Genomic DNA, 27,706 nt, shown 5'->3' on the forward strand with positions numbered 1-27,706 from the left:
GCCTTTTTTTTGTCTAGTTTTTGGTGTTTCTCATTTGTGCCTTATTCTTTTAATTTGTTCCTTTTTAAAAGTTATTTAATTTGCCTTTTCTATATGTTTGACATTACGGGCATGGTTTGGGGTTTCCCGATCTTTTCAGCAGATTCACAAAACATTTGCACAAATGTACTCTAGACCCTCTCCCCAGAGTGACTTTGCTAAAAACTCCCAAAAGAAGACTAAACACTTTATTTTGCATGAAATTCCAGAACATTCCTCATTTTGAAGAAACTGATGTAAAAAATCACAACGTAAACTATCACAAAGTAGAACCAAAAGTGACAACAAAAAAACAAAACGCAGGAGGCAGCGAGTAAAAGTGAAATATGGCTAAAATGGGAAGGGATTAACCCCTGCAGGACCTTGCCCTTTTCCGTTCTCGTTTTTCGCTCCCCTCCTTCCCAGAGCCATAACTTTATTTTTCCGTCAATATGGCCATGTGAGGGCTTGTTTTTTGCGGGACAAGTTGCACTTTTGAATGACATCATTGGTTTTAGCATGTCGTGTACTAGAAAACGGAAAAAAAATTCCAAGTGCGGTGACATTGCAAAAAAGTGCAATCCCACACTTGTTTTTTGTTTGGCTTTTTTGCTAGGTTCACTAAATGCTAAAACTAACCTGCCATTTTGATTCTTCAGGTCATTGAGTTCATTGACACCAAACATGTCTAGGTTACGTTTTATCTAAGTGGTAAAAAACAAAATACCAAATTTTGCTAAAAAACCCCCCCCAAAACAATTGCTCAATTTTCCAATACCCACAGCGTCTCCATTTTTCGTGATCTGGGGTCAGGTGAGGGCTTTTTTGCGTGCCGAGCTGGCATTTTTATCGCCCGTTATTGCATTTTAATGCAATGTCGCGGCGACCAAAAAAACGTAATTCTGGCATTTCTCATTTTTTTCTCGCTTCGCTGTTTAGCGATCAGCTTAATGCTTTTTTTTTTTAATAGATCGGGCGATTCTGAACTTGGCGATGCCAAATATGTGCATGTTTTGATTTTTTTAATTCTATTTTGAATGGGGCAAAAGGGGGGTGATTTAATCTTTAATATATATATTTTTTTTTGCATATTTTTTTTTTGGCTACTTTTGCCATGCTTCAATAGCCCCCATGGGAGGCTAGCAGCTGGTATAGCCTGATCGGCTCTCCTATGTAGCTGAATTACAGGCTTGCTATGAGCGCCAACCACAGCAACCATAGAGGTCTCAAGCAGACCCCTGGTTGCTATGCCGACGCATCGCCGACCCCAGATCATGTGACGGGGATCGGCGATGCGCTCATTTCCAGCCCGATGGCCGGAAGCGCCAGCTAAATTCCACGGTCAGCGTTTGACAGCGGCATTTAACTAGTTAATAATGGCGGGTGAATCGCGATTCCACCAGTTGCTATTGGGGGCACATGTCAGCTGTTCAAAACAGCTGACATGTCCCGGCTTTGATGCGGGCTCACCACCGCAGCCCGCATCAAAGCGGGAGTACCGACCACCACCGTAATAGTACGGCGGAGGTCCGTAAGGGTAATATGTTGTAGGGTTGGAAAGGGTTAGTGTTCGTCGGCTACCACACTTCTGTGTATTCAGTGTAAAGAGGGCCTTTCACCAAAATGTTTCATGTTGAGCTGTACCCCTGACGTAATAGTGACCGCAGAGCAGAATAACACATTTGTTACTAGATTTCGCTTCTCTGTTGTGTTTTTAGCAAAGTATTTGGCACCTAATTAGTTAAATCCAAGTGGGTGTTACTAGATACTTTTCACTAGGTGGCATATACTTCTCCCAGTATGAGTTATCTGAAAACTTCTGTTACAGCCAAGTGGGTGTTAACTCATTAGGTGCCAATACTTTGCTAATATCTTTGCAACAGAGACTAAATTAAATTAAAAAAAAAGTTTTATTTCTGCTCTGCAGTCATTATATCCTGTGTCCAGTTTAACAAAGTTTGGTGAAAGGTCCTTTTTAAGGACTTCTGCAGTTAGTGGAAACATTTTTCGCTGACAGAGAACCAAGGGTGATTACCGGTATATGGCGGAAAGAGGATGGTCTTCACATTCAATCAGACAGAACAGTTGTCATTGGACTGATCCCGATTTACAACCTTTATTGTAGTATACAGCTGTTGTTACAGTTCTGCCGAAATCTCCCAATATTCTTTGGGTTTTTTTAGGTAAATTTCAGGCATCGGAAAGCTGAAAAAGTGCTAACAAACATTGTCTAATATTCTTTTTTCAGTCAGCTGCACCATTTATATTTTTTTAAAGGTACAGTTGTGTGAAAGTGTTTGCCTCCTTCCTGATTTCCTATTCTTTTGCATGTTCGTCACATTTAAATGTTTCAGATCACCAAACAAATGTTTTTAAATGAAGGTCTTTATTATTAAAGGAAAAAGAAATCCAAACCTACAGGGCCATGTGTGAAAAAGTGATTGTCCCCTAACCCTAAAAACTGGTTGGGCCACCCTTAGCAGCAACAATTGCAGTCAAGCGTTTGCGATAACTGGCAATGAGTCTTTTACAACATTCTAGAGGAATTTTAGCCCACTCATCTTTGAGAATTGTTGTAATTCAGCCACATTAGAGGGTTTTCGAGCATAATCTGCCTTTAAGGTCATGCCACAGCATCTCGATTGCATTAAGGTCAGAACTAGGCCACTCAAGTCTTAATTTTGTTTTTCTTAAGCCATTCAGAGGTGCACTTGGTGTGTTTTGGATCATTGTCCTGCTGCATAACCCAAGTGCTCTTCAGCTTGAGGTCACGAACAGATGGCTGGACATTCTCCTTCAAGCTTGGTAGACAGCAGAATTCATGGTTCCATTTACCACAGCAAGTCTTCTAAGTCATGAATTGGCAAAAGAGCCAAAGACCATCCCACTATCACCACCATATTTTTCCTTTTCTGAAATGCTGTTATTTCTACAACAGATGTAATGGAACATATGCCTTCCAAAAAGTTCAACTTTTGTCAGTCCACAGAGTATTCTCCCAAAAGTCTTGGGGATCATCATTATGTTTTCTGGCAAAACGTACATGTGCCTTTATATATAATTTTTTTTACTGCTCGGTGATTTTCATCTTGGAACTCCACGTAAGCCATTTTTTGTCCAGTCACTTTCTTATGGTGGAGTCATGAACACTGACCTTAACTGAGGCGTACAGTTCTTTGGCTGTTGTAGGGTCTTTTGTAACGTCTTGGATGAGTCATCGCTGCACTCTTGGGGTATTTTTGGTCAGCCGGCTACTCCTGGAGAAGGTTCACCACTGTCCCATGTTTTCACCTTTTGTGGATAATGGCTCTCACAATGGTTTTCTGAAGTCCATAAGCTTTAGAAATGTCTTTATAACCTTTTCCAGATTGATAGATCTCAATTACTTTGTTTCTCATTTGTTCCAGAATTTCTTAGATGGTGACATGTCTAGCTTTTGAGGATTCTTTGGTCTACTTCATTTTGTCAGGCAGGTTCTATATAAGTGATTTCTTGTTTGAGAACAGATGTGGCAGTAATCAGGCCTGTGCGTGGCTAGGAAATTTGAACTTCGTTTCCCAAAGATATGATAAACCACAGGTAATTTATATTTTAAGGGAGGGGGCGTGCGCAATCACTTTTTCACACAGGGCTCTAATGGTTTGGAATTATTTTTCCCTTAATAAGACATTCAAAAACTATATTTTGTTATCTTTGTCTAACATTTACATTTTTTTGGTGATCAAAAACATTTAAGCGTGACAAATGCGCAAAAGAAAAGCAGATCCAGTTTGCGGCAGAATTTAAGCGAGGTTGGAGAGCGATGTATTGAAGAGTTGAAAGTGTACATTGCAGAATATGATGCTGCACACCAGGACATGGCATAGCTTGGGAACTGGAAACACAAATATAGTTGTTTTTCGGACTGGAAACAAATATATTGTCATGTTTTTCAGATTGTAATCTTATGGTTTTGTTCACTAGTATCAATGTTTCTCCAAACTTGACATTGAATGTAAAATTTACTGGATTAGCGGATACAAAGTCAAATGGCGCTCCTTCCCTTCCAAGCTCTGCTGTGCACCTAAACAGTTGTTTTCCTCCACATTTGGGTATCTGCGCACTCAGGATAAATTACAACAAATGGTAAAAGGAAAAATTGCTCCATACTCTTATGAAAATACAAACTTTTGAGCTAAAAAAATGTATCTAGGAAAAAATGTGATTTTTTTTTTTTTTTTTTTTTTAATTTTCACAGCTCTACTTTATAAAACTTCAGTGGAGCACCTGTGGGTTCAAGGTGCTCAATACACAGCTAGATAAGTTCCCTAAGGGGTCTAATAGTCCTGTCAGGAGGGAGGCAGGTTCCTACTGAGCAGGCAGCAATCAGACAATGCAAGGTGACAGCCAAGGTGAAAGGGACACAAAAGCCTGCTGCACCTGTGTGAGGATGTAACCAGCTGGCTTCTACACATTCCTGAACATCCAACCTGAGCACTTGCCAGAAGGACCTGGTAAGGTCACCGGGCACCCGGACATATTGCAGTGCACTCCGGACTACGTTTATGTACTCTGCCATATTGTTCCCGACTGTGCAAGCATGATCTGCCACAGAAAGTGCTCCGGCTTGAAACTGGCTCGCTGGGGAAACAGTTCTGCTGGGCAGAAGCTGGCACCCGCCTCCTGCTGTTGTGTGCGCTCCATTAGAGGAAGCCCTGCCCAGCCACCAAAAAAATGGGGTCACTTGGGGGTTTCCACACTGTTTAGGCACATCAGGGGCTCTCCAAACATGACATCCGCTAATTATACCAGCAAATTTTACATTCAAAAAGTGAAATGGCACACCTTAATTGCCAAGCTCCACCATGCACCTAAACAGTTGCCCCCCACACACACACACATATTGGGTATCTGCGCACTTAGGATAAATTGCATAACAAATTGTATGGTCCATTTTCTCCTGTTACCCTGGTGAAAGTAAAGAAAAAAAAAAAAAATTAGGTCTAAAGGAAAAAAATTTTGAAAGAAAAGTAAATGCTTATTTTTTTCCTTCCACATTCGAAAAATTACTGTGAAGAACCTGAAGGGTTAATAAACTTCTTGAAAGTGGTTTTGAGCATCTTGAGTACAGTTTTTGGAATGGTGTCACGTTTGGGTATTTTCTGTCATTTTCCCTCACAGTCACTTCAAATGAGGTGGTCCCTAAAAAAAAATTGTTTTGCAAAATTTGTTGTAAAAATGATAAATCGCTGGTCAACTTTTAACCCTTAACTTCCTAGCAAAAAAAAGTTTCAAAATTGTGCTGATGTAGAGTAGGCATGTGGGAAATATTATGATTGATCAATGACTGATTTAAGGGCATAAAAATTTTGAAAACTGCTAAATTTTCGCCAAATTTTCATTTTTTCCAAAATAGAAGCAATTTATATCAAAAATTTTAGCACTATCATAAAGTACAATATGTCATGAGAAAACAATCTCAGAATCAGTGGGATTCATTGAAGGGTTCCAGAGTTATAACCTCATAAAACAGGATTTTTTTGGTTGCTTACCGTAAAATCTGTTTCTCGGAGCCTTCATTGGAGGACTCAGGAACCATGGGGTGTATGCTGCTGCCACTAGGAGGCTGACACTATACACAAATAAGTTAGCTCCTCCGCTGCAGTGTACACCCCACCAACTGGAATTATGAACTTCAGTTAGTGAGAAAGCAGGAGAAAAACAATAAGGTTGAAATAACAACCACAAACATGGGAACTGTAAACATGAGAACAGTCCTAGAACACAGAACAACAGAAAATGAATAATATGGGAGGGTGCTGTGTCCCCCAATGAAGGCTCCGAGAAACAGATTTTACGGTAAGCAACCAAAAAATCCTGTTTTCTGTCGCCTCATTGGGGGACACAGGAACCATGGGATGCCCCAAAGCAGTCCCTGGGGTGGGAAAAACAGACTTCAATCAGGTCAGAGGACTCCCCACGTCCACCTGTAAGATCCTTCTGCCTAAGCTGGCATCCGCCGAAGCATGGGTATGGACCTTGTAAAATATGCCGAATGTGTGGATGGAAGACCAGGTTGCCGCTTTGCAAAGCTGTAGGGTGGAAGCCCTGTGGTGCACCACTCAGGAGGCGCCGACTGCCCGGGTAGAATGAGCCTTAATCCCGGGAGGTATGATAGTAGATCCTGGAAGACGAAAGCTTCCTATCCTGGATCATAGTGTGAATCACTCGATCCAAAAGGCCGGACGCTCTTAGAACTGCGGTCTCTGAGCGACCAAGAATTCGGGTGGCAGATCGGACCCTGAGACAGCAGATCAGGTGTCTGGAAGCTGCCAGGGAGCGTCCGCGAGAAGATTGACGATCTCTGCAAACCAAGATCTCCTGGGCCAATCCAGGGCGATCAGAATAACCGGCACCCCTTCCGCCTTTATCTTTTCCAGCAGCTTGGGAAGCAAGGGCAGGGGTGGAAACAGGAGCACGAACTGCGACCAAGGAAAGGCCAGAGCGTCGACGCCCACTGCGAGAGGATCACGGAACCTGGAGACGAACCGAGGGACCTTCCTGTTCATTCGGGACGCCGTGAGGTCCACATCTGGAGTCCCCCATCGAAGACAAATCTGATGGAAGACCTGATGCAAGGACCATTCCACTGCCACGAGGCCCTCGCGGCTGAGGAAGTCGGCAGCCCAATTGTCCACACCGGGGATATGCACCGCAGATATCACTGGGACCGTTGCCTCTGCCCAAAGTAGGATCTTGGATACCTCGGCCGAGAACTCCGAGCCCCCCTGGTGGTTTGACATGCCACTGCTGTGGCATTATCTGTCTGGATTCGAATTGGCAGACCCCTGAGAATCCTTTCCCAGTGAAGAAGAGACAAAGATGGCTCGAATCTCGACATTGATCGGCAGAGATGACTCCTGCACCGACCAACGACCCTGAACAGTCAGGTGACGAAACACCGCACCCCAGCCGAGCAGGTTGGCGTCTGTCGTCACCACCTGCCAGTGAACTGGAAGGAAGGACCTGCCCTGGGAGATGAGAGGTGACGTCAGCCACCAGTTGAGGGACCGTTTGACCCGGGGAGAAAGCTGAATCAGACGATCCAGAGAGAAGACAGACCTGTCCCACTGTGACAGAATAGCCTGCTGAATAGGTCTTGAGTGAAATTGAAACAACAATTAGGGAACTCAGAGGCATTAACCACTGAGCCCAAAGAAGAGAACCAAAAGATTTCAAAAGCGTGTCTCAATTTATTAACAAAAGATGATACATACAAAAGACTAGGTGCATATGATACAAAAAATACCTGGGGAAGACCAGACTATAACCCACACAGTATAACACAATGGTGTACCAGGGATTAGCTCAGAATCACAATGCATTTGAGCAAATGCTGAAAGGAATATGCCTGATATAGGAGATAGGCATTAACAGGTCCATAGGTGCCTTAATAATGCGTACACAATAAGTCCAACTTGCACATAACATGAACTAAAAGCGGCATTACCTTGGAAATAAAAATCCCTGGAGTGTTAGAAAGATGAGTGGAATAGTGCAGGATGGGCCGGTCTTCCCCTCTCGCCCCAATCTGATCTGGCGATCTTGAGTGAAATTGGGCGAAGAGAATCGCTTCCAATGTTGCAACCATCCTCCCCAGAACCTTTATGGCTGATCGGAAGGAGGGAAGCCGAGGACCCTGGAGCAAGTGAACTTCCTGATGAAGGATGGATCTCTTGTCTTCGGGAAGGAAGACTCTGGTCTGACGAGTGTCAAAGAGCATGTCCAGAAAAACGAGGCGCTGAGAAGGAGCAAGGCAGGACTTCTTCCTGTTGACATGCCACCCGAAACGGGCTAGAGTGTCAAGAACAATGGTCAGACTTTTGTGAGCCTGAGAAAAGGACGGAGCCTTGATGAGGATGTCGTCGAGGTACGGAAAAAGTACCAGGCCCCTGACCCTCAGGATGGCTAGCAGCGCTGCCATGATCTTCGTGAAAACCCTGGGAGCGGTTGCGAGACCGAACGGCAGGGCGACGATTGCTCCTGATGTACTGCAAAAAGCAGGAATCTGGTGTCCCGGGAATATCGGGACATGGAGATAGGCATCCTGGATGTCTATGGAACACAGAAATTCCTGAGCCTCCATGGAAGCAATTACTGAACGAAGGGATTCCATCCTGAAGTGTCTCAGACGAACCCTCTTGTTCAGCAATTTGAGGTCCAGAATGGGACGAACCTTGCCGTCTTTTTTCGGTACCATGAAAAGATTTGAATAGAATCCTGTGAACCGTTCTTTCTCTGGGACTGGAATGATTACCCCAGATTTGAGGAAGGAAGCGATGGCTGTAAAGAAACCCGGGACTAGAGCGGGGTCTCTTGGAGGTCAGGATTCGAAGAAACGATCCCAGGGCCGTGAAATGAATTCTATTTTGTATCCTGAGGATACAACTTCCCTGACCCATGCGTCCTCCACTGAGGAGATCCAGACGTCCCTGAAGAAGAGAAGACTGCCGCCCAGTCTGGGAAGTGGGCTGGGGTCTAGTCGTGAGTCATGCCGAGGTGGATCGTCCAGTCCTAGACCTGGAGGATCTACTTGGGAGTAGCAGAGACGCCAGGAAGGATTGGGTCTGAAGGATACCTTCTTCTCTTGACGGGCCTGTGGCCTCTGCTGTTGGGAAAAGGAATCTGACGCCGTGAAGTGGTGAAAGGGCCGAAAAGACCGAAATTGCCGCCTAGGGGGAGGCCAGCAAGGTTTGGACTGGGAGAGAAGGGAACTTGTGCCCCCAGGGGTGTGCTTAATAATTTGGTCCAACTTGGAACTGAAAAGACGTGGGCAGGGCAGGCTGGTAAGGGACTTTTTTGATGACAGATCCGCCTGCCAGGCCTTAAGCCAAATGGTGCCACGTATGGCCACAACATTACTGGACGCCTGAGCAGCACAAGACGCGGCGTCAAGGGAGGCGGAAACCAAATATTCCCCAGCGTGAGAAATCTGGATGGCGAGTTCCGCCAGCTGTTCTGGTGGGGCTACCGCCTGAATGCCCCGAGTTGATTGGCCCATTCAGATACAGACTTCGAAACCCAGGTGGAAGCAAAGGCCGGGCATAGAGAAGACGCAGCCGCTTCAAAAGCAGACTTCGCGAAGAATTCAATGATCCTGTCGTTGGAATCTTTTAGAGACGCCCCTCCAGACAGCGGGAGGACTGTGTTCGTGGAAAGTGTAGAAACTGGTGGATCCACAGACGGGGAAGAAGTCCAGTTGGCGATGAGATCCGGAGGAAAAGGATATAAGACGCCAAGGCACTTTCCTCTTTGAAAGCGTCTGGTTGAATTCTCTCTTTCTCTAGACAGAAGCTCATCAAATTCAGGATGAGGAGCGAAAACCGTGGGAGGTGGTTTAGACCATCTAAACGAAACCGCCTGATCTGCGGGTTCCGTAGAGGATGCCACAGGTTTGATTGATCCCTCCAATGAGACTCTGAACCGTATCCCTCATGCTAGCGATTTGGTTCGAGTCCAGCTCCCAATTATCCTCCGAAGGAGCATTAGAGAATGTCTGGCCTGACTCAGGGGAGAAGTCGACCGCAGAGAAGGACCGTGAGGCGAGATGGAACAGGAAGAGGACTCAGACCGGCGCTGCTGTCTGGATCTTTTGCGGCCTATAGTGGAAGGCTCAAGACGGGGCTTCCTGCGACCCGCTGGCTACTGCAGAGGTCTGCAGGGGTAACCGATCGAGCACAGACACAAGGGTCTGGGACACCCATGTTAAGTCCGCTACCGATTATGACAGAGGAAACCCAGCCTGGGGTGGGGGCATCACTCTCAAGCGGAGCAGCAGGGGGATCCTGGGCGGTGGGCATAATGGGGTTGCTGCAGGCCTGACAGAGGGGAGAGGACTGACCTGAGGGAAGCTTGCAGCTACAAGACGAACGTTTGACTAGGGCAGAGGAAGTAGAGGAAGAAGTAGGAGGACAAGAGCGACCTCCCTTAGACTTAGACATGATAAAACGGGCCCCTAATAAATGCCAGAAGGATAGGGGACAGGAGGGCAGAGGAGAGTGTCAGTCTGCAGTGCAGAGCTACTCACGGCAGACGAATCGGTGTCCTCTGCACGACTTGGAAGATGCTCCTCAGCGACGGCAGTCAGGGGCACCCTTGTATCCAGAGCTCTTGTGGGCTGACAGAAACCGCTGGGAGATGGCGACCGCAAGGAGGATGAGGACGCCAGGATTCGCGCTCTTGGGATGGGCGGAGTGAGGCGTTTGTGGCGCCGAAATGCTTCCTGCAGCGGCGCAGGGAGTAGTGGGCGGAGCTAAACCACCTGTGGAACACCAAGATGGTGCCGGTGGGCGGGGCTATTGGCAGAAGGGCGGGAGAAAGCCCGCTCGAAAGAAAAGGAAGTGGGCGGAGTCGCGGGGCCGGAAGTAGGCCCGGGCCTAAATTAGAGGCTGGTGACCGCCGGAGAACACTGCGGTGCCGGAGCGGTGCGGCCGCCGGAATAAGCAGGGCCGGGAAAATGAGCGCGGCTGCCTGTGAGGGCCGCCGCACCGGAACAGAAGGCAGAGTGGCCACAAACACCTGGGAAGGAATAAGCACGGCTGCCTGCAAGGGCCACCGCGCGGATACAGCGACGATCCCTGCCCCATGCGGTTGCCTGCAAGCAACGAGGAGCCAGGTATCCTGGAAAAAACTCACCCCTCAATTGCCGCTGAAAAGGGCCCCTACATCTGCTCTCAGTTTGAATGCCAATCTGGGATGGGATGGGAAATACCTCAAACATCCCACGTCGTTACTAACTTTAAGAGGAATGAAACGTCCAGGGAGCTGTGATGGACGTCCTCGTCTCCGCAACAGACAGGCTCTAGTGGGCGAGTGGGTGAGGGACGAAGCTAGGACCGGTCTTCTTAGCACGCTTGTGTGCTAGGGTCTTGGTCCTGCTGTCGGATCTATGAGGATACGGGGTGGCAGTACACGCCGCACTCATAGCCCGTATTGTGGGATTACAGTTGTGACTGTTCACACTGTATCCCTCCGGAAATCCTGAAAGAAAATGACGCACATTGAGGTAGAAATGGGTCTAATGAAAGACCCGTGTCCACCTCCTAGTGACACTAAGCTAAACTGAAGTTCATAATGCCAGTTGGTGGGGTGTACACTGCAGAGGAGGAGCTAACTTTTTTTGTGCATAGTGTCAGCCTCCTAGTGGCAGCAGCATACACCCATGGTTCCTGTGTCCCCCAATGAGGCGATAGAGAAACTGATACTGGTCAGAATTGTAAAAATTGGCCTGGTTAGGAAGGTAAAAAGAGGCTTCGAGGTGAATGTTAACATATACTACTGGGCATGTGAGCTTTCAATAATCATCTATTTGAAACTGAAGCAGCATGCAAAAAAACGGATCCATGTCTGCAAAACGTTTTTGGCGATGTGAACATGGCCTAACTCTGTGCTGTGTGTTATTTCAGGGTAATAGAGCAACACCAGTGGCATGCATCTCACCTTAAGTCTTACACAAGTCCCTGTGGCATATCCAGTGCCATCACTCGGCATAAACTTCACAAGCAGCTTCTGCCATTCCCCCATCCCCGCTCTGCCCACTGGGAGATGGCAAAAATGGCATGACAATGCCAAGTGTCACAAAATGTTAGCACAACCTCAAGTTGTGCCAAAGTTTTGTGACTTTTCAAAACTTTCTATGCTAGAATACTGCGGTAAAAGCGTTGATGAATCAGGCCCATAATGTCTACCGACCAGCTTTCTGAACAGTATTGTTTTTTTCATCACATTATTTGGAAACACTACCATTGGTGAAATATTGTCTTCCAATTTGCAGCTTTTTTCCTTTGCTTTTTGTAAAACATACAATTAACCTGTTCCTGCATTGTGTGAAAAGATTTTATGGAATAATAAGTTCTATAGTTTGCTTGCTGGATCTGACTTTGGATTGAGTTTTATAGTGTGAAAAGTGCTTCACTGGGACAGGATCCAGTGGTAACAAGAGCTGAATTCTCCTGTGTTTTCCTTATTGATGCAAAATAAATAACAAATACAACATTTTCTAGATTTTTTTTTTATTCGCAAATGTGTCAGTCTTTTAGAAATATCAAACAAGTGATTTATAGTATCTAAAACATACATCCGAGACACAAACTATTGCTTCTCCATTAAGTCCTTCCTGCTAGATCTATAAATAAAACCTATAGCTTACATGGGTGTAAAAGAATATACACCACAGCAGTGCCACATAGAGGGCCAAATTATTCAGGATAGGGGGTGGTAATATAAAGAAACAATTACTAAATACTGTTGGGGTTTGCATTCTAAACATTTTGTAATTGCAAGATCATACTGAGAAAGCAAATACAAAATCACAACTATTCTGTTGGACTCCAAATCAATGAAACCTTGCAGAGAATTAATATAAAAAATAACATGTTCTACATTTGACATATACAATATATACACTTATTATATGCACAATTAAATTAGGGCTAAATTTGTTTAAACAACATTATAAATAACTTGCAGCTAAATATTCTACACTCAGGGTGGCAAGGAAGAAAATCTGGTTCTGCTGTATAGGTCAGTGTGAATCAACTGGAACAAACGCACTCATTGCATGATGGTAACACACAGGTTCGACTTCGGAGTGCAAACTACGAACTGTTTGGAGCAAACAAGCTTCATTCGTAGGAAAACATCAGATTCAAAAGCAAATGACCCCTGTAAGTTACAAATCATACCAATTTTTGCCTTTAAAAATTGATTCCAAAGCAAGTTTGATGTATTTATACCAGTGGATGCTAAGCATATGGTGCAGTGTCTACATGTTAACTTCAGTATTGTGTGCAAAGCAATAAAACAAAGCAAACCTGAACTGTAAACCTGTGATCGTCTAAGTAAAAATCTGCAACACACAAATCTTCAATAGCAATTACACATTGCAAACACCAGCCGGCCTGTTTTTTTGGCTTAAAAAGGCAAAGCATTTAATATATAAAAAATTACGACATTTTAGCAAATAGAACTATAAAAGGAAACAGTTTCTGTGGATTGAGAATGTCAATAAATGGTCTTCACAGGAATGAAACAAAGATGCCCTGCCCACAAAGCCTTATGAAATAATGCAATTTTTGCCTTTGTGTCCCTTCTTCTTTTTGGGTTTAGTGGTCCTTTGGCCAAAATGACTACTGGATAGTGCAGACGTGGGACTAGGCAAGTCATCTGTAAAATACTGATATCTTTGTGGTCGTGGCTGAGGAATAGGCTGTCCAAGAAAGTATCCCTCCTCTTCAGAGTCAGAGGAGGATGAGGAACAAGTTGAACACCAAGAGTCATCATCTTCACCATAAAGACCAAAAAACTTATCCATGATTTGGCTTTGCAATCCATAGTCTGATGCAGCATTTGCATACTGTCCAAAAAGTTCACTGTTTTGAATGTATGCCTGAAGCTCTTGAGGAGATTTGTTCTGAAAGACTCTGTCATAATCCTCTGAAGTGTAACATCTAGGTTTCTCTCGTGATGATACTTTTTGGTCTGCTGCAAGATGAAGTGCATTTTCAGAGCGAGATTTTCTGCTTTTCCTACGCCGATGATGATGACGTGGCCTCTCATTCCGTTGCTCAAAATTATATACCCTTCTCCGACTTCTCTCACTCATCGGAGGCTGCCTGATTTCAACGCTGCCGTAATCTCCATTATCAATTACATCATCTGAAAATTTGACTTGTGGTCTCGTCTGCGACTTTGACCTTCTTAGGGCAGACATTTGAACAGGTTTTTCTTCTGGAAGTGGCTTTTCCTGGCAAATTTCCAAGCTTAGACTTTTTAAAGATTCAGAACTCCTGTTCAGCATAGAAGAATTAAGCGTCCCCATGTTGCTCATTTTCTCACAATCCCTTGTGTCCAATTCTTGAAAATTTGGATAAGAGAAGTGTGAAGGGCGTGGTTTACCTTCTCCATCAATGGAAGCTCCTAAGGAAAGGAAAATCTGTTAGTCCAAGAAGCAATTGCACTATATAAATTTGCACATCGCCCTCAGTCCACAAAGTGAAAATTCTTTGAAGGGAACCAGTCAGCTGGCTTTTAGACCCCAAAGTGATTACTTCCTCATACCCTTAGATCTGTGTCACAGTTGTCTTGCAGTCAAATTATTATGCAGCTCATAAGTACAGAGGAACAACCTGCACTTACAGCCTTTCGCCCACTCTCCATCCTGCCAGTGATTAAAGGTCACTCTTCTCCAACCTGCTCCCCAGCTAATATCCCACGTAGGCACAGACATTCCCAAGGGAGACGAATACGAAGTAACATCCTGATAGCATTGCAAAAGCCAGACTATCCATTTGTGTATGCGTCACCTTCAGGAATTATGGTGCCTGTGTGAGATATAAGTCTCTGCGATCTACTTCCAAGCCTGAGATCTCATACAGGCGCAATCATTTACGAATATAAGATAGTGGAGGCACAGACTTAACACAGTAAAGTATATGTAATAATTACTTCTATACCATTAGATGATGTTACTTTGGAGTCTAAAAATCTGCTGATAAGTTCTCTTTAACAGCACAAAATCATAATTCAAGATATAAAAAATACATAAAGACATACAATCAAGATGACAACATTTTGATTCATTGAATTATTTTAAAACTCAATTGTCCAGTTACTCTACTTGGAGAAAACTGAAATCACTTTCAGCTTTTAGTTTGTTAGGGTCACACTGAACAACTTAACAACGATAACGATAGCGATCCGTGACGTTGCAGCGTCCTGGATAGCGATATCGTTGAGTTTGACACGCAGCAGCGATCAGGATCCTGCTGTGACATCGTTGGTCGGAGCTAGAAGTCCAGCACCTTATTTCGTCGCTGGATCACCCGCTGACATCGCTGAGTCGGCGTGTGTGACGCTGATTCAGCGATGTCTTCACTGGTAACCAGGGTAAACATCGGGTTACTAAGCGCAGGGCCGCGCTTAGTAACCCAATATTTACCCTGGTTACCATTGTAAATGTAAAAAAAACCAAACACTACATACTTACATTCCGGTGTCTGTCCCCCGGCGTCCGCTTCCCTGCACTGTGTCAGCGCCGGCCGGCCGTAAAGCAGTGCACAGCGGTGACGTCACCGCTGTGCTTTACAGCCGGCGCTGACACAGTGCAGGGAAGCGGACGCCGGGGGACCCGACAGACACCGGAATGTAAGTATGTAGTGTTTTTTTTTTTTTTTACATTTACACTGGTAACCAGGGTAAACATCGGGTTACTAAGCGCGGCCCTGTGCTTAGTAACCCGATGTTTACCCTGGTTACCCGGGGACTTCGGCATCGTTGGTCGCTGGAGAGCTGTCTGTGTGACAGCTCTCCAGCGACCACACAACGACGAAACAGCGACGCTGCAGCGATCGGCATCGTTGTCTATATCGCTGCAGCGTCGCTTAATGTGACGGTACCTTTAGTTTATAGTGTAACATCATTAACCAAAATCTTTACACATGAAGTATAAAATGACATACCTGTTATATTGGACAATGCTAATGAATCCATAGAGTCACATATGTTTTCCAGCTGTGGTTTTATATCATCAGACAAACATTCCAAGGAGTCTTTATACCATGGTATGTTGTCATGTTTGTTGTAACCAGATGTTCTATGATCCAAGTCCAGCTCTTGCATCTTTCTGCTGCTTGCCGGCCCAGGGTGGCTCCCGTAAGCAGAGTCTCCAAGACCATCTTGTGATTGTGCCCAGTACATATCAGTCTGATACTTTTTACTTGCCAAGCTCTGATTGCGCCCACTTTGTTTTAAGTCACTACAGACTTTGACATTTTCCGACATCCATTGTTCACCAGATCGATGATCTTCGGCAGGCTGCTGGAAGAGCCCTTTCTCACCAAACTTTATAAGTAATTGAGTCATGTAGTCATCGTGCTCAGCCCATTCTTCATGATCCTCTGGAGTCTCCTGCTCATCTCTTCCTTTCCAAAAGTCATTATTATCAAAACTGGCACCTTGCCTTGATAAGCTGAGGTCATCCATCTTACGAGAAAGGGTATCATCAGCATTACCAGAGAGTCCAGGGAACTTGTAATTTAATGCTGGAGACAGCAAGAGTGATTGTCTACATTGATCTGCGGATCTGCTGCTCTTTCCCATTCTGACGCTCCTTCTCGACTCTCTAGACCTGGCAGACTGAAATGCCGAGTCAGAAGAATCAGAAGCATGGACATCTTCTCCCAAGCTACAGGTTTTGGAGCAATAGATTCGGCCCTTTTTTGGCAGAAAGGGGCATCCAAGTAAGGAAACTTTGCACTGTGCACAAGAAAAACAGCATTCTGTTGCATGCCAGTGCTGGCCATCATAGGTCATTTGGGCATGGTCGACACCTGGAAGGTGAATAAACAGATATAAAAGTGAATATCACATTCTGTTCTTGTCCCAAACTAGTACCGAGAACTAAGTTGTCACTATATGCAAGTTACTTAAATACCAGCTAATAAATCTGTGTCCTGTGCATTCATTTCTACGCTTTAAAAAAAAAAAAAAAGAAGTACCGTAACCTAAAGGAAAAGTGTGTACTGAAAATAATTTGAATACTATTGTGTATTTCTTTTACATTGTTTGGATTTTGCTTCCTTAATTACAATGCTCTAAATCAGCAAAACTAGAAGGTATGCATTTCAATTTAGTACACCCTTTGAAGCCCTTGTCAGGCATCACAATACATTACAGTGAGATTACAACAAAGGTTCCACAGTACCTATATGTTCTCCACAGGATTCACAGTATTCAGCATAATGGGATTCAAAACAGCTACAGCAGAAGGGACGACCATCTTTCATGATGTATCTCTGTCCTCCAAGCACTGTTTCACACTCATAGCAACAAAAATGTTTCATATGCCAGTGACGCCCCTCAGCCTCGGTGCACTCATCAGCAAATATAATCTACAAGAACAGAAGACATGATTCATCTCAGTAATTTATACTGGAACTCCTTCCTACTTGCACCTATGCAAGTAAGGACATCTAAAAACGGTCATCAGACAGCACAACAAAAATGACCTTTTTTGTTATAAATGTATGTGTTGTATACCTCATCACATGCTGAGCATCTTGGTTTAAGTAGTTCAGCGTGGTGCCGGCCACAGTGTATTTTTCCATCTTGGTAGAAGTATATTAGATCAACCAGTAGTTCGTTACACGTGGAACATGAGAAACATGATGGGTGCCAGCACACCCCTGGACCGGCTCTCGAAACAAAAATTGCTATTTCACCTCCATTAATCTTCTCCCCGCACTGGAGAAAAAGAAAATAATTGTGTAAAAATACATTCAAAGTCTATACCATGCTGATAGAAAGTTGGCACATGTCATGCTGTTCACATTAAAAGGAAAAATACTACTTCTGACATAAAACTTACACATGAATTTAAACACCCATTTAAAATCTAAAAGGGAGAAAAGTCTATTAATCCCTTACCATAAACTGACTCTAAACCAAGAAAAATATTGCTGATTTCAAGTAGATATTGAAGAACCACTCAAGCTGCTTTTCATTATTTGAATGTGGTTTTAATAAAGTGGGCCATCTGGCTACAATTTGACACTTTTCCCATGGAGAAAACACAAGTCTGCACAGGCACAAGAGATGTGCACGTACACAAGCAGACTAGCTGCAGGCGATCGCTCTATGAGCCCTGGTGGAGTGAGAGCGAATACCGTAGTGACGGCACTGGAAGGCGCCTGCAGATGTGCTGCCTATAATATAGTCAGAATATCACTACTCTTGTGGAGGGAAAATGCTGCACTAATTCTTATGGCTTTCTGCACTGCTAAAATGACAAAATGTGGGCTCTGGCTATTACCTGCTCGCAGACAGCATGCATCACAGCCCTTGATAAGATTTTAATATTGCCTCTCCCAAGGGCCTCCTTTTTACGTTGGGTACTGAACAAGATCAGCTCCTTCTTTTCTTCTTCACTTAATGACTGGCAATAACGTACCTATGGGAAGAAACCATTTTGTCAATACTTGGCCTTCGCAGCCTGGGGGATTATTTGACACTTGACTGACACATTCTATAGTTAGGAAACCAAACTACTTGCCTCTTAAAGGAATACAATGATCCACAATAAAGAAAATGGCATGTGACTATTAAATGCTCCAGATCGGAGCTAAACAACTCAGTCAATTAACATTCTAGCATGTGGAGGGAAATCGGATGACAGAAAACCAAAAATTAACAGAATACACAATAGCGTAACGCTAAAAGGAAGCTGCAAAGCGTCTTATCTAAATTATTTCCCTATTGATGAGCAAAGAGTCATTAACTAAATCAAAGTCTTTTAAGCTTTTTCACAGCAAAGGAATGTAGAAAACCTTGCGTCTTACCTCATTATCATGTGGGGGGAGCTGATACAGTAGCTGCTTGATGCGATACTTCTCACCTGCACTATTCACATAGGGAACTTTATCTTCCGGCAAACAGGCAAAATATAACTGAACCTGCAGAATAAACCAAAACAGTTTATATAGAGCATCACAAAGAACAATATTGTTTAGAAGACATTAATGTTAGTCGCGTACAATGGGCTTCTTTGTATTTCAGATGCATTCAAGACAAGGTAAAATGGAGGTGAACTGGCCAAGAAAAGCAAACAATGCGACATTAGGATTGAGGCAGCTTTAGGCCTATGTGATAATAAGCACCAGATGAGCCAACTCAGCACCAGTAGACGGGCAGTTTGCACCCAGCTGCTGAATTGCTTTTCTGGAATGCAAGTTGCAGTGACTATTAGGGGATACCATAAATTATACACGTTTAATGTGGCTATTATGCCCACCTCCTCTACCACTAGTCAACAAGTCTATAGAAATTCCAACATCTCTACCTACAATTACTTTGCATAACGTGAGAAGCCATCTAGAAAACAGCCTCCATAAACAGGTTTAATTTGCTTCTAGCATTTTACACATTGGTGAGACAAAAGCCGCTTTGTCAACTCCTGCTGGTAGGTTCATCCCAAGCCACAGCTTTCATTGCTTCCATCTGAGCTTTTTCCAGAGGACCTGAAGTCAACTTCACGGGAGGGGTCAAATCCAAACATGTTTTCACCAGATGCCAGGTTCTACTCTAAAGAGGCCATTTAACTACATCCTTTCCTAAATACTACGCCAGATAAGCCTTATGTGCTTTAAGCCAGGTTGTAACACTACAGGGCCCTGAGCTTTTCTTTATTTAGAAGTTTTGCTACTGTGTGGAATCACAAGTTCAAGAAGTAAATGCAGCACAGTATGGGAGAACAATATGACTGGGCAGCAATGAAACCTGTTATATAATACAATAATGTAATCTTTATGATAAATTTGTGAGCATGTTAATGTCTAATAAAGGATTAGTAAGTATAGAAGAGACATATGTAATCCAACCATGCTTAGGCAGATGTGTGAGCCTACCTGTTCAGGACGAAGGCCTGGTGGAACCCAAGTGTACTCCTCCATAGCACATCCAGAATCGTCATCTGATGTGGAGCTCCGCTGACACCCATAAGTGAGCTTGCAGACTTTCTGCTCCATCGCCATAGGCAGATATTAGAATCTTCTATTTCAGGATGTTTCAGTCATTAATTGCTCTAAGGAAGAAAATGAGACAAAAAGTCAACACATTGTTAAATTAAATCTGAAGAATGTCATGCTGAGATAATGTTTTACAGTGTATTTAGTTTAGAAGAAAATCTATATCCATGCGGTGATGTCAAGAGGCCAACTTTGAAATGAATACATGCCATTCAAGGCACCAAAAGCCAGTTCCTCAGATGTCACCTCTGAAGAAGGGACCTCCGTGGTCTGGAAAGTTCATTTGCAACATCAGCGAATCATTTTCTCACAGGTTCATGGGTGGGAAATTTTACAGGTCAAAAGAACTAGCCTTTCACAGGAAAAGTTTGGCAGAACAACATAAAGTTGTAATAAAATACATTTATTTAACCATTTGTACAAATGTCCCCTGGCAGGTTATCTTGTATAATGCGGTTCTACATGGTTTATTGGCCAGCATGACATTACTTGAACAGTATTTTATACAAAAGATGTTAATACAACACATACTGGAATTTATAAGAGATTAGGATAAAATAGAGAGCTCACCAACAAAGGAAGCTACAATTTCTCCCTACAGGGATTATAACCTTTTGACCCTGGATTATACCGGAATGCTGTGCTGCTCTTTCCACTCCTAACAGTTAAACAAACGTTGCCTTCAACAGGTGCAGCTCAACTATTCACACCAAGCAACTGTTCACAAGTCCCTTCTGCACACAATGGCACTAAGGTCTCTAACCCCGTACCAATGGTCATCTTTAAGTGTTAACATTTCAAGTACTGGACTTGTGGCATATAAAAAGGTCCAATGACGGCAAAAGCCTTGGCAACCCAGATTTATGGGACGGTTATATGCCAGTCATATCCAATACATACCGTAGTTACAAATGGCATAAACAAAAATTACCATGCATGTAAGTATAAGTATCCAAAGTATATGGGGTTTGTAACTAACAATTATAGAGATCTACCTTTTTTTTTTTTTTTTTTATTGCAGAACCAGATTCATTTCTTAGAACCACTGAAATTTGGAAATGTAAAAATTTCCAATAAATTTGGCTACAGAATAAAAAAAAAAAGTTAAAATCAAACCAACTCAAAGAAAGAGAAGAAGTCCTTACTTGTGGACTTCCAGTACGCAGTGACTCACACAGTATGAGTTACATTTGGAAAACGTGTAAACCTGCTTAAAACTGTAAAGAATACAGAGTCACTGTATGGGTGGGATGGGAACCAAAGCAAAGAGTATGAACATTTTTTTAATAAAAATATGTTCTTTTTTTACTGAGCCAATTCTGATTTCTGGGGGATCCACCGGAGGAGACATCGCCTTGGCAAAGGCAGCAAAGCTCAACTGTGTAACGTTCTCTGCCTCAGAAGCTGGTATAAAGAAGGTCTTATCCATAGGAAACATGATGGTCTACCCAGACTGAAATATTAGCATCTGCATACAGTGCAGACCCTGTCACCCGTATAATGGCAGGGCTGTCTCCACAGCTGCTCTCGCAGGTCAAGGCTTAGGCTTTCACGCAGACATCTTAAAAGACTACACCGCACATTCATGATGCAATAGGCAGATCCAAATTATTCTCCAGATGAGTAGAAAAACATTGGAAAGTTTAGGAGTTTAATGGCATATTTTTATTTTAGGTTTACACTATGGCTATGGCATATCAAAAAATACAAGAAATATTTCAATTTAGAGGATAAGCTGTTAATTCACAGTAAATGGGGGTTTAGTCAATACACACTGAAAAAAGTCAAACCATCTCCAAAGCATGAAAAAGATTAAAAATACAGTGCTTTTCACACATTACTGGATGAGATGGGAAAGCGTAATATGCTTTAGAAGGAAAGTGTTAAACTAATTGATTTGGTGGGTAATTATCCATAAAGTAGAATTATATATTCTTTCTACTGCATGTGGGAATATTAAGTTATTCTGTCACAAATGAGACTCAGTTGAATTTAGTTGTTGAATCTTCCCAAATACCATTGTAAAATACTAGGACAATTCATTTTTTATATTAAAATAATTAAATAAATGAATGAATGAATAAAATCACCCTGGAAAACCCAGAAAGATCCATTTCTTACTTTTTATCACAGTGAATTAATAAAAAATAAAAAAATCACACTAAAAGAAAATGGCCTTACAGGACTGGCTGTGAATTGGAAACTTTACAGGCACCCCATACACTGAGTAATTGTTGAGCAGGATTGGGGGTGCTGAAGCAGACAGACAAGTGAATGCTTTTACAGTTGTACGTGTTCTTCAAAGGAAGTGGTAGGCTGCTGGACATGTCAGGAGCAGGCAGCATGTACAAACCAGCACAGCAGCTGTAAAAACTAATCCTGATATAAGGCTATTTTAAGGCAAAAACTGCAAAGAATAAATAAGAATCTGCTTTAAGTGTAGGACAGCATTTTCCGAAAACCAGTAACACCACAATGGGTTAATCCTCCACCTTTACTGAGGTGCTGAGGGCGATATTATAGTTTCCAGTAGGGTGGGAAGCAGTGCTGTAATTTCTAACCCCTGGGCCCCAATGCACAATCTTTAGAAGGGCCCCCAGCCATTATGGATCTTTAATAGTATTTGTCTCCCCATATCGGCAACTGAAACTTCTTGGGGGCCCCCCTCAGCTCCAGGGCCCCAAAACAATGGCAACCCACTATTGTTAAGCCCGTAGTGGAAAGTGTTACATCAAGTTGACAGATACTACCAAGACCTCAAGAATCACAAAATAGTGGAGCTTTTTGATATAAAATGAAGGCACCTATAATATGAAGACCCTGACTTATTAATAATTCAGAAAACTGTATGGAAAGCCATTTGTACCAGTTGTTACCACTTCCCTCCGCAAGCATTTCAGTTCATGTAAGACTTGTGATGCCTTACCAAGTGAGAGGCCCATCATGCTTTTTTTCTATGCTATAAAGTTTCATTTTATTGACCCCCTTGTTGGGCGCTCTCTATGCACCACATGCAGAATTTTACCTTTAAAATGTCCAAAACAGATGTCCAAAACAGAAGGATGCAAAGGAAAAACAATATAAAAGGCCAATATAAGCCAATTCAATTGTCCCACACCCTCATTTACTGATGAATCTTTAATTCACATCCAGGACAGTCGCCATTAAGCTGTATAATAAAAGATTAGTACTCTAATAACTTGTAGTAAATCATCCACTTCAAAAGGGTGAGTAGTGATCAAGAAGTCCTGACGCTAGGGTAGAGGAGGGGCAACACACAGATTTAGAACTAAAACAAGTAGTTAAGCTAGAAACAATAAAACCTTTAGTGGCCATCATTCCCCATTTTTGGGATCTGTCCTGTCATGACCTTTGGGAAACAGAAGCTGACTACTCCAACATACTCAGATATTTACATCTCACACCGTCACCTGCTGAACTGAACAACACTCTATTGTTCTTTATATTATGGGACTCATTGAAACTGGTTTCCAGGAAGAGGGCATCTACAAGTTAAACGTGACATAAGGTTTATGGTACAAACAAAAAAGGTATAGGAAAAATCTATACCACAAATACAGGACTGACGAAATCTGATAGCATAAGCACACATTATCTTTATGGATCAATGAATTGCTGGGTCTTCAACACTCACCAGCTATTCTGAATCTTTGGAAATATTCTTTTGTGTGGGTAGATTAAACAGAGGCATGTATCAGGAAACCCAACATTCCCATGAAATTTAACGCGCAGCCAGACCACCTGCAGATCAGACAGGCCAGCTGACAACAAACGTGCACATGCTACATACAAATGCAACGTTTGTTCCATGAAAGGGATCAAATGTGGGGCCATCTTGTATGTCATCTAGAACAGAGGCACACTGAGGAACCTGAGCAGACCTGACCCCTCTTTGCCTACAGCTTCATGGTTCAGGCATCAACATCCAATTAACCTCACTTACATAAAGCCATGAGATTAAGTGTCTGAGCTCCATGTAGCATGAAAAAAAAATAACTACAGTGCTATGAAAACAGGTTTGTAATCGACAGACCAGAGGATAATACAAAATACTCAACTATCTTTTCCAATGATCCCATATTTACTGCCACATATATTTAATACACTAACAAAAAAGATCAGAAAAAACACGGGTTAAAAAAAAACATGTACTAAAAAGCATATAATGAATAGGCAAATTATTGAAAATACTTGTAGCGATGCCATTGCATTTATGTCTTGATATTACCTCTTCAGTGGTCAGGTAGCAGAATTGTTCCAGTGATTTATAGGACACCAAACAAATCCTTTGGAGAAGTTTCAAAAGGCAGCTATACATACAACTTGATGTGACTTTCCATTCTGTCCGACTGAGCTCTGCAAGCCATACCCTACCTGTACTTAAAAGGGCCAGCCCCTCTACTTATTCATGCTCTCACTGGCCCAACCCCCCCATTCATCCCTTTGATTACCCAAAATTCCAACACCACAGAATCAGATGGCCACCAGCAATCCCAGCTTCCTTTACCTAAGGCCCATACATTAGAACTTTGGCCACTCCTAACTTTACAGTGCCCGCTGTGGGGATCACCCCAGATGGCTCTGTGTAAGCAGACATGCATGGGAGCACAGCTTTCCTGATGCCCAATGTGGACACAGCACAGTATGTACAACTAATTAGGTGCAACCAGCAAAGTTTGGCCATTAACATCAGTTTCAGGGCTGATTGTGATCTATGTCATTTACAGTTCTAGTTCTTTATTAATCTACAATTCTCACTTACCCTTAGTAAAGAAATAAAAACTAATCACTTAAGAGGATTTGTTCAACAATAGCTTTCCACAATGTGTGGCAAACTCAGGCAATAGATTTCGTTTTTAACCAATTTAATCCATTTACACACAGTTACCTCTGACACTTCAACCTCCAGCAACACACACTGAAGAGCTGACAGCAAGATTTATACAATGGAATCTGGAAAGATATATATCTTTGTACGTTTTTAGCCAGTAGATAGAATAATATTTAGAATTGAGAGTCCTCGGTGGTTGATACCTTTTAATGGCTAACTGAAAAGATGGTAACAAATTGCAAGCTTTCCAGACTACATACGTCTCTTCATCAGGCATAGACTAATACAACATCTGAAGAATCACATATTTAGACAACACAGCACAGAACTGTCATTTCATTATGGGAGAGTGTTAAACAGTTGTGTCCATAAATATTGGAACAGTTGGAAGACATTCACTCCTTACCCTTTTTTTTTTTTTTTTTTACTAGGAGAGAGCTGGTTACACTCACCTGATGGAGCTATGACAGGCACAACTCCTATGTAGGCATGAAGAAAAATAGCTGCTGCTATCCCTTGGATGGTGGATAAATTCTCCAGGAGATATTGGATCCAACTGGGTAAACACGTAGGTGGGCTGCGCTGCTGGATTCAATCAATTCTTCAAAAAAGATAAGGAAAAGGCTTTTTATTCACAGCGCGTTTCAATGCCATACCGGTGTCTTTTTCCAGTGGAAACCAACAACGTTAAAATGAGTTGTGAATAAAAAGTCTTTTCCTCATCATCTTTTCTGAAGAATTCATTCAGTCCAGCAGAGCAGTCCACCCACATGTTTATCCAACAGGATCCATTAACATATTTTAGGCACATTCACACATTACAATTTTTTTTTATGGAACGATGTCTGTCCCTCTACACTCAGTCAATGTCAATTTTTCTTTTACACCTAGGCCTGCAACAGGGACAAGTGGGCATCCTCTACGTAGAGGAAAGAAGGTTTCATCATCACAGACGGCGACTCTTCACTGTAAGAGCACAGACTATGGAACTCTCTGCCACAATATGCTGTAATGGTTGATTCACTACTAAAATTCAAGAAGGGCCTGGATACTTTTCTCTAAAAATATAATATTACAAGTTATAGACACTATATTCTGCGATGGGACGTCTGATTGCCGTGTGTGGAGTTGGGAAGGAATTTTGCCTGACTCATGGGATTTTTGCCTTCCTCTGGATCAACATGTTAGGTTATAGGATGAACTCTATGGACTTTAAGGGGTTTTGATTTTAATCAATAGATTTTGGAATAATAATTTCCACAATTGGACATGTACATAAAATGTTCCCGTGCTGAGATAATCTTATAAATGTGCCCCTGCTGTGTACTGTGTAATGGCTGCATCTGACGGTACAGAAACATGGTCTCATCATACCACAGCTCCTGGGCAGGGGAGGAAAAAGAAAAAAAAAAATGTATACAGACAGAACAGCTGATTCTTTTTATGAGGTAAAACATTTCACTGCCTGTTTTTAAACAATGTTTTAATTCAAAGAATCAGATCTGATCCCCTGCTGTAATGTCTGTATACTCTCCTTTGCTTCCTCCCCATGAGAACGCATGCGAGCACACCAAACTCAGTAATTAGCACTATTATAAAAATGAATAATTTATTATACTAGTACCAGCGTTTTCATCATTTTAGGACAAATTTAGACTTGAGACGGACACAAAAAATGTTACTATGTCCGTTGTCTCCGGCCGCTGGACAAACAATTTTCGACGGATCCGACTAATGAAACGTCAGGCCATCCGTCGCAAATACAAGTCTATGAGAAAAAAAAACGGATCTGGCGGCATCAGTCGCCGGATCTGTTCTTTTTCAAAATTTGACGGATTGTGACTGATGGCAAAAAACTGATGTGTAGTGGGACAAAACATGACTAGAAATAACCACATAAAACCCCATGTATCTTCAGAAAACCAGACGATGACCTAATATTACCCTCACAGCAGTGCATTTACAGCAGCTGACTAAAGGGGGCAATACATAGGAATATACCCACAGTGGCTGAAGGGACACTATACAACTATATCATTTTTCTAAAGTGACTAGTGTTTGTTACTTTATACTTTGCACACATTCGAGAAGAACTGCCCAGAATGAACCCAGTCAGTAGTTGCGCAGACGACAGGATTAGAGGCATTACTCTATATAAAAGCTTAGTTAACATGAAGAAAAGACCCCCTTGATTTGATCATAGGTCATTGTAATTCTTGAGATATCTCCACTGTGAACAGTGATTATCATCTGTCTGACATGCACGGTTATTGTCAATGGTGAGCGATCGGCTTTGTCCGTCATTTGGACAGTCCTTTGTCTTCACTGTGTTAAGCAGCCTGCCTTTGTTTCCAAAATGGGATTGTGAGAGCTGTGAAAGCCATTGTGAAGACCAATCTATCAAGGATTTATTGTTTCAAAATTAAAGCCAATTGAACTTTGTAGTAAACTGCAGCACTCACAGGAACACTCTAGAAAAGATGGATATACTGTGTTATGGCTCGTACATAACCTGAAGTGACAGCACCAGATTTCTATTGCTTGTAAAGAAGAAAAGAGAACTAAAATGTTCCTATGTTTAAAGTGCCAAAATATGCTGATGTCCTATGTTTTTTTGCGCTTCCATCTTTGGAGTACTAAGTGTTTCCTGGACTGTTCTGCCTTTCAGCGTGTCGTGTAACTAGCGAGCACCTGCCAGGCGGCTCTATATACCCATGTTAGTCCTTGCGGAGAGTGCATTTACATGGCACTGGGACATTTTATCCTTTAGTGCACATCAGTTCTCTTCTATCTCACCATCTTGTTCTATTAACAGCAGGCGGGAATCAATTTGGAACAAGAAATTCCTATAAAAGAAAATCTGTTACGCAAACAGAATAATGTTTTCATCACTAACAAATGGATGGAAAGCATTTTACACCTGTAATTACGATAAGAATTTTCTCATTTACGATGAATGGTCGCATTATGTCTAGGATGGTCTATGATTAGCGATATAGAGAATGTTTACTTTCCTGGCCGGCCATGAAGGGGAATGATTGAGTGCCATTCCTTCTTCAGACTTCCTGGACTGGCTTTTCTGGACATAAGTCAACAACACAGAAGGACTCTGCTGGTGGTTTCCAGCATCCAATAATTTACAGTCCTCAGCCTTGTAAAATCAAATGCGGCTTCAGTAATCCAGGCAAAAAACACATCACAAAACACTTCGCACCACTGAAGCTGTAAGGAACGGACAACATGCATATGTATGGTGTTTTATGGGAACAGGGAGAAT

At 42.7% G+C, this 27,706-nt stretch overlaps 1 protein-coding gene across 2 annotated transcripts in view; it reads right to left on the minus strand.

Annotated features, from left to right (window-relative positions):
- Window positions 1-12,073: 12,073 nt before the first annotated feature.
- Window positions 12,074-27,706, minus strand: part of PRICKLE1 (prickle planar cell polarity protein 1) — a 95,286-nt gene continuing 79,653 nt past the window's right edge. For both annotated transcript variants that reach the window (XM_077265123.1, XM_077265124.1), the window contains exons 2-8: window positions 19,458-19,633; window positions 18,393-18,506; window positions 17,867-18,004; window positions 17,095-17,298; window positions 16,760-16,946; window positions 15,516-16,385; window positions 12,074-13,974 (exon numbers count right to left, since the gene is read on the minus strand). In XM_077265123.1, the coding sequence (XP_077121238.1) occupies window positions 13,112-13,974; window positions 15,516-16,385; window positions 16,760-16,946; window positions 17,095-17,298; window positions 17,867-18,004; window positions 18,393-18,506; window positions 19,458-19,583 (2,502 nt within the window). In that variant the 5' untranslated portion in view covers window positions 19,584-19,633 and the 3' untranslated portion in view covers window positions 12,074-13,111. The remainder of the gene's footprint in view (window positions 13,975-15,515; window positions 16,386-16,759; window positions 16,947-17,094; window positions 17,299-17,866; window positions 18,005-18,392; window positions 18,507-19,457; window positions 19,634-27,706) is intronic.

This window comes from Ranitomeya variabilis, chromosome 5 (genome assembly GCF_051348905.1).
Source record: "Ranitomeya variabilis isolate aRanVar5 chromosome 5, aRanVar5.hap1, whole genome shotgun sequence".
Classification (NCBI taxonomy): domain Eukaryota; kingdom Metazoa; phylum Chordata; class Amphibia; order Anura; family Dendrobatidae; genus Ranitomeya; species Ranitomeya variabilis.